Source organism: Fukomys damarensis, unplaced genomic scaffold (genome assembly GCF_012274545.1).
Source record: "Fukomys damarensis isolate Sample0158 unplaced genomic scaffold, DMR_v1.0_HiC HiC_scaffold_1, whole genome shotgun sequence".
Taxonomy (NCBI): domain Eukaryota; kingdom Metazoa; phylum Chordata; class Mammalia; order Rodentia; family Bathyergidae; genus Fukomys; species Fukomys damarensis.
The window spans coordinates 12,822,474-12,830,377 of NW_022900913.1; the positions used below are offsets into that span (position 1 = coordinate 12,822,474).

Here is a 7,904-nt window from a genome sequence, read left to right on the forward strand (position 1 = left end):
GGGTTTTTTTTTTTTTTTTTTTTTTTTTACCGGGAATTGAACTCGGGTCCTTGTACTTGCAAGGCAGGGCACCGAACCGCTGAGCTAAATCCCCGGCTCATAAATATGGGCATTCTTGCCAGAGACATCAACATAAATAACCACAGAACTATGCCTACTGCATACATAATAAGTACATGGCCATACATATTTTTACAATGTGGTTTACACATGTTTATTACACAAAATCTAAACCAACACAGGAATACTACTCAACCACAAAAAGGAACCGAGTATGCATACATTTATAATATAGGTGGACCTTGAAAACATTACAGTGTGCCCAAGAAGCCAGACCCAGAAAGTCACGTGATGTGGGATGCTTTTGCATGAAGCAGCAAAGTAGGGTTCTCTACGGGGAGTGAGGAAACCAGTGCTTGCCAGGTTCTAGGGGGAAAGGTGATCCGGGAGTGATCTCCTCATGGGCGTGGGATTCCAGTTAGCAGGAACAAAACTGCTTGGGAATCAGATAAAGGTGATGTAGTCACAACAACGTGAATGCACCAACTCCTGGAGAACTGGAGACTTACAAATGGGTCCCTTTAGGTCTCATCAATCTCAATCTCAAAAAATGAAATTAACAAAACAAAACACAGAGTGAACACAATCTTCAGGGACAATGTAACCCGAGCCCAGGAGTTCGAAGCCAGCCTGGGCAGCAAAGGAAGAGCTTATCTCCAGAAGAACAAAGCAAACTAGTGTAAAAGCTGTGAAATAGACATAACAATGTATTCTTTTACAGCCGTCGGGAGAAACTCACCAGTAGACACCTATAACCATGTCTCACCTTACCTAAACTCTCAATTATTTTGCTGAAATATTAGTAATAATAAAATATCGAATACTTTCGCAGTGCTCACTATGGGTGTAGCACTTCTCTAAATTTTAAATCCATTCACTTTATTCCCTCTCAATCCAATGGGATCCAATTTTGCAATTGGACCACAGCCTGCCCAAGCTCCCACACCCAAGCATCAAGGCAGCCATGACACTCAGGCACGGCGCTTCCAGAACCTTCCATCCACACCCCAGTCCATCAGTGGCTCTCCTTGGCTAAGAGAAGAGAAAAAACATTTAAAAATGGGAAGATAAAACATTGTCCTCCCTTCAAAAAACAAGATCACCCTGTTTACATCCCTGGATGGCCCACATAAAACAGAAAGAATGGGCCAAAAGCCTGGACTCTGTAATAATCCATTCCCCAAATACAAAATTTAACCTAGACACCATGCTCTCAAAACAGCTCCACAGTCTAGTAAAGATGTTTCAGAAGTGAGCCAAAATCAACTCAAAGGACAACACAGGCCATTCCATTCCCTTCTTTGCCCCAAATTATGGAACATCACTTTTCATTATCTAAAGATTTAAGTCCCACCCAGTAAAAACGAAAATATTTCATATGGTTCGCCAACATTTTACAGACTGGAACATTTCAGAGAAATCAGGATTTCTAGCTTCCTCTGAAGATCATAAGACCCGGCTACACCAAGCCCTAATTCTCCCAGGCCCGTGGGCTCTGCTGACCACGGACCCCAGCCCTCCCTACTGGCCACCCGAGGCCTGCAGGCTCCGGGCTCTGCTATTTGCTGTCCTTTTACACAGTGCTTTCACAAAAGGTCTGGATCTCCACACGGGTTTCTAAAAATACACTATCTTGTACATAATGTCTCCATTCAGAGCAGGGTTTGGAAGCGATGTGTTTCAGTTATTTAATGGACTTGTCAAGCAGTGCTTCCAATTAAACCTGGCTCAAATCAAAAGGAAAATGAGAATGAATTTAGACCCGGCTTGCATATAATACATCGCATCGTACCTTAACTCTGACCAAATGGCAGAATAAAGCCTCCTTAAAGCCTATATTTTAGCCACCTAAGTGAGTATTTTATTTACAGTTGCCAAGGGTTAAGGCTTCCAGACACAGCTCACCTACCACCCTGTCCCCGCTCCACGCCATGTTCCCTCAATATCAAATTTCAGTCTCCGGCAACTCAGACTTTTTCTATTAGCTTGGTTTGTGGTGATCCCTGAGCTGTAGGCACACTTTCTGGCTACTTGCCAACAGGGAGCCAAACTGCAAGGAAACTGTTCCTCAGAAGGAGCACAGGACAGGACGGGACAGGAAGGAAACTGTCTCTCTTCCCTTCCGTTTTAATAAAGTTCACCAAAAAGAGCTTACATTTCTCAAAGTGCTCTCTTCTTTCGTGATTAACCCCAGACATACATATAAATTGTTTCTGTTGTCCCAATTATAAAACAAACCATTTTCATAATCAACGTGAAAAGATGCTAAAAACCCAGCTGGGCGTGGTGGTACACATCTGTAATTCCAGCACTCAGGAGGCTGAGCCAGGAGGATTGCCAGGAGTTGGAGTCCAGCCTGGGCTACAAAGTGATTTCAAGGCGTTCCTACACCACAGTACATAGCAAGAACCTATCTGAAAAAAAATTTAAAAAGATGCCGACAACTCACCATAAGGAACTATAAATATAATCTTAAAACTCCTGCCAACTTATTTTGAAAATCTGAAGCCATGAAGCAAGGAGCTGCAGTCTTAGAACTTGGGAGGGAATCCAGGGCTTCTGGACATGAACTGCTCGTGGACAGCTCAAAGTACAACTTTCCACCTCTCTCTGTAGCCGTGTGAAACCTGGAAGGATGCATCTCAGGTTCCACCCTGACTGTAGTCTCTGCTGACAGGCTGGGGATGGAAGGAGCTTTCAAAAAACTACACACGCACCAGAGATTTAGCTCAGTGGTTCTGTCACCTACCTCGCAAGTGCAAGGTCCCGAGTTTGATCCCCAGTACCAAAAAATAAAACAAAACAAAACTACAGGTGCAGGATGGAGACTCCAGCCAAAGAGGGACCAGGAGATAGCACTGCTAGGACCCAGGGTGGTGACAATTCACAGACAGCGTGAGGAGCCCTGGGGAGGGCACTGCAAGGCCAGCAGGAGGCCTGTCCAGCACAGCGCAGGTCCAGACGCCGCCAGTATACAAAGTGGCTTTGGGTGTGGCCGTGGACCACAACCTTGTAAGCCCGAAGTGGAGGAGAGAAAAATTACAAGTGTGAACACAGGTGTACATTAAAGCTCACAAGCCCAGCTGGCAAAAACCTGGGCTCCAAATGCAACAGGCAAAGCCAAGCCCCAGTCAGTCTTATGACGGAGATGGGCTGGAGGAAGGACGTTGGGACACAGCTGCTAAAAAAGCGCAGGAAGATGTCAAGAACCGAGGGGCGCCAGGAGAAGAGGGTCCTTGGCCACATGGGCTGCTGCTCTAGCCACACCCAGGGGCCCAGAGGGTCAGGGAGGCAGAGGCTTGTGTTCCTGAGAGGCCTGAGCCGGACGCTGCGCCCCTCCTGGCACTGCCCGGTGCGCCAGCTGGCCGCCCAATTCCACCCTGGGACCCCCTCTCCAGGCCCTAGTGTGTGAGCCTGTGGACCATCCCCAGAAGAACCCAACAGGCCCCCTGGGTTATCTGAGTGATGGGAGGGGGCAAAGCGCCCAGCGCTGGGCCCCAAACTGCCTCGCCCTGGGACCCAGAAGTCTGGAAAGCCAGGCCCATCTACGTCACCGTCCATTCTGCAGACCTGTTCTTTCTGCTAAGTTCCCCACGTCCGCTTCCCCTACTCGTAAAAGCTGAGTGTCTAGCACCACACTGCCACACTTGAGGCAGTCCTAGACAAAACACACACTCCACCCGGCACCCGGCCGTGAGCAGGAACCTTGACACCTAATCACTGCCTGGTGTGGAACCTCCAAACACCGCCTCGGCGACCCTTGGCCCCAGACAGCGAGCCACCTGGCCATGAGAGTGACATCTGTGCCGCAGCACAGGACTTGGAAGTGAAGAAGTGAACACGCGGGCTGTGGAGCAGCCGAGCGGTTGCAGCCTCAACTCTGAAGAGGAACCCTCATGGCCTGGCCGTTCAGTCTACAGGCGATGACTACGATTCCTAACCCACAAGGAAGCAATGAGAGCTGGCACACAAAGGGCTTCGCGTACACAGGACACCAAGAAGCGCAGGGCCAATGTCCGCTATTACTGCTGCTGTTACTGTGAGTTTCAGAAGTCTGCTGGCTCTGGATGAACCCGAGGGACCTTCCACGGGGCTGTAGGCATCAGCGGTACTTGCTTGGCATTCACAGCTACCCCCTAGCATGGCAGGCCCCCAGGAGCTGCGGTACCACTGAGTCATGCCGAACTCCATCCACAGGGTCTCTAGAAGTTGCTAACCATTACAGAGGTGGTGCAGAAACCCTGGGGCATGTCCCCCACTGGGCAAACTGCCCAGGCTTGAGTGTTGAGCGCCATTCTTGGTGAAGTCAGTACCACAGCCACCTAGCCAAGCTTTCAAGCCCAGATCTCCTTCCATTGTGAACAACTCCAGAGACCTTTATTCTGCTTCAGGGTCGACAAATGCTGAACAAATGTCCTACTTAGTAAATTCACTTGGTATCAACGGAGGTGCCAAATATTGGTCTAAATGTGTGGGGTCCCAAAGAGTCTTGTGACTTAAATTATACCCAAACACTAAACAAAGCAGGCTTGCAGCTGAGGTCCGTTCACAGTTTCCTCTGGAGTCAGAAAGCAAAGACATCAGGCTGCAGTGTAGCTCAGGGACAGAGCACACGCTCAACTCGACTAGTGGGGAGAGGCAATGAAGTCAGTAAAAATCAAGTTACTCTTACAGGAGAGGAAAACAGACAGGGAGAAGCACAGGCAGAACTCAGTCCTAAACCCCAGAATGACTCCGGAACTTTCAGGTGGCTGTCATTATGACACCAAGGCTGTGTGCCTGTGAGCAGTCTCCCAGTTCTCCGGGGCTGGTATGTCTTGTCTGCAAATCCATCGGCCCAACCCAACTTTCACAGTGCTTCACTGCTGTGGGCGTCACAGAAACACCACGATGGGTGCAAATGAAATAGAAAGAAGCATCACACCCTGACTCGTCAAGATTGGGAGGAGTGGAAAGGAAGAGCCCGGGTGGCGCTTGCTGGTGAAGACGGCCGGGCCCACTCTCGGAGGGCCCGTCGTGCCACAGCAGCAACCCGAGTTCCTGGCAGGAGCCCAAGGCTAGTGCTGACCCCTTCTACAGAAACACACTTCTCGGCTCTGCTGCCCTGGGCCCGCACTTTCCTGTTTGCCTTTGCTTCTTTGAATACGTGGAAATAAAGTGTCTATAAAAAGAAACAACATCCCAACTGTTTCCGAATGCTGCAGAAATCAATGTGGGGATAAAGAGAACTAAGATAGCCCCACAGATACAGGTAGATTATATAACCCAGGTATAATAAATATAACGAAGAGACTGAAATTAACTTTTAAAAAATCAGATTAGTGCGTCAGTCGCACACAGAGCCCAAAATAACACTACAGGGAATTAGTGGTGGTGATTTTATTTAAAACACGCACATAATTAAAATAACAAAACAAGTGTAGGGTGCTAGAGTCTTATAGAAGAAGCAGGTCGATTTCCTGTAGCAAGGTATCTCAATCTTGCCATTACTACAATTTTGTTTACTTTTTTGGTTTTCCGAGACAGTCTCGCTATACAGTCCAGGCTGGCCTCAAACACACAGTGACCCTCCTGCCTCAGCATCCCAAGTGCTGGGATCACAGGCATGAACCACTATACCTGGCACAATGATTTTGGACTAAGCAGTCTTCCCTTTCCAATGCTGAAAGCTCAGCGCCTCCTTGGTTTTCCCCATTAGGTGAACAGTGCTCTCCCACATCAATGCTAGCAACTAAACACCTCCAGACTTTGTGAACGGTCTGCAGGGAGGCAAATCCGCTTGCAGTTGAGAATTACCATTCTAGATAAAACATAACTGCAACCTCACCCTAACAATGTGCCCACCCTGTAACGACCTCCTAGCAACCCGTGCCTTACGACAAAGAATTTATTATCTGCTGATCAAACTGTGCTGTTTTCTTTCTAAACTAAAATATCTGCATTCCTTGGGACTGCAACATACTAGCAGCTACCAATCACCACCTGACCGGAGTTGCGGCTCTGAAAAGTTGACTGAAGTATAAACCATTCGATCACATCGATTTCTGAAACAATTCCTTAACCCTTTTATCACAGAACCAGACTGAAGCAGGACTTTTACCCAGAGGTGGGAATCTAAGCCCACAGCCGTGTCAGTAGGTGTCACTGAGGGGAAGAAAGGCAGACCGGAGCCTTGGCTCTGCAGATTACAAGCAAGATTTACACACTGCAAGCGGGTTCCAAGGCAAACACAGCTTCAACAGCACCTCATTGGAATCCAGAGTTCACTAGAAACACACAGAAGTCCAGAGACATGATGCAGGAGAAATAAGCGTGACCTTCACCCTCACTAGGGACATTCCCCGGAAATGAAAGATTTCACTGAAACTGTTCTTCAGATCTTCTCCCTGCTCAGGATTCCTCCTTGTGCCTATCTTCTCAAAAAGAAGCAGAAGGTCTGTGTTGCAGTATAAGAAACTCTGTTCCAGACCCTGAGAAAAGTAAAGAATCCTTTGGCTTCTTCTCTCAGGCAACCGCGCTCTGCTCTGGATGGAGAAGCAGACGCATTCCTGAAGGTTCCCGCCCAGGTTCACCTCCCTTCCTTTACAAACCTGCAAAGCTGCACATCAAGCTCGAGCCCTGGGGTCTGCACTTTTCTCCCTGCAGGAAACCCCACCAACGACCTCACAGGGCTGAGCGCGTCCTGTCAATGCACACACAGCCCTTTCTAAGTGTTCCGTAGGTTTGTAATTTTCACAAAGCAGAATAAAAGAAAACACAGTCACTGGGGCTACATATGGCTGCATAGACAGCAAAGCGGCTAAGCCACAGGTACAGCTGAATTTATGCAAAAACTGCTCCCAAAACAGCCCACCCCAGACCCCAACTACACACTATTTCCTTCCTTTGATGACAAACCACTGCTGAGGTAGTGCTAGTGCCGCGATACTGCAAGGGTCTTACCTCTTTTAACAGCAGTTTCGTCTTATGATGTGTTATGATAAAGATGGGGCTGTGCCTTCTTGTCAAATAAGCTTCCCAAATCCTGCCTCTTAAAAGGGACCAGCTCCTCCACGTCATCAAGCACCTCATAACGCGACAAGAAAAACTCTGCAAGGGCCTTCCATTCCTCTGAGGATATCTTGTTTCACTCTTTCACCTGCACACTCCAACTCGAAATATCCACGTTTAGGATCTGCCGGAGGGAGGTTTAACAGACTCAGAGGACAGAGGAGCATCGCTGGATGGGAGTTTGGAGGTAGAGAAACATCTGCTGGGTGGGCAGTGCCGAAGAATGAAAAGAATCAAAGGTACTGACCTGAAATCTCAGCAGTTACAGAAAATAAAGATAAAGTCACATTCCTGGTAAGGGCCCACTTAACTTCTTGAAAGGCCTGGGGCGGTGGTGTGGTTTGGTTGGTTGGTTGATTTTTTGGTCTTTGTTTTGTTTTGTTTTGCAGCGCTGGGGACGGAACTCAAGACTTCCCACAGGCTACTAAGCTTTCTACCAACAGAGCTATATCCCAAGTTATTTCTTCTTTTTTATTTTATTCTGCAATAGGGTCTCACTAAACTGATAGAGCTTGCCTCTAATTTGCAATCCTCCTGCCTCAGCCTCTCAAGTAGCTGGGATTACAGACCATGCACCACCATGCCAGCCAAAGAGCTTTCCTATTTCAGAAGCATATGTTCCTAACATATTCACAATACATACATTTAACTTACAAACCCAATTGCAGCCAAGCCAGAATTATTTTTGTTCCCTATTTTCATGTAGAACTGATGACTTATATTTCAATTTCATGGAGAATACTAGAAAATAATAACTAGGATGAAAAACAGCTGCACAAGTAACCCCTTATAGC

At 47.7% G+C, this 7,904-nt stretch overlaps 1 protein-coding gene across 1 annotated transcript in view; it reads right to left on the reverse strand.

Annotated features, from left to right (window-relative positions):
• Myo10 (myosin X) overlaps positions 1-7,146 on the reverse strand; it is a 175,131-nt gene extending 167,985 nt beyond the window's left edge. Inside the window, 1 exon segment of the mRNA XM_033757638.1 lies at positions 7,003-7,146. Coding sequence (XP_033613529.1) covers positions 7,003-7,131 — 129 coding nt within the window. The 5' untranslated portion in view covers positions 7,132-7,146.
• Positions 7,147-7,904: the final 758 nt, after the last annotated feature.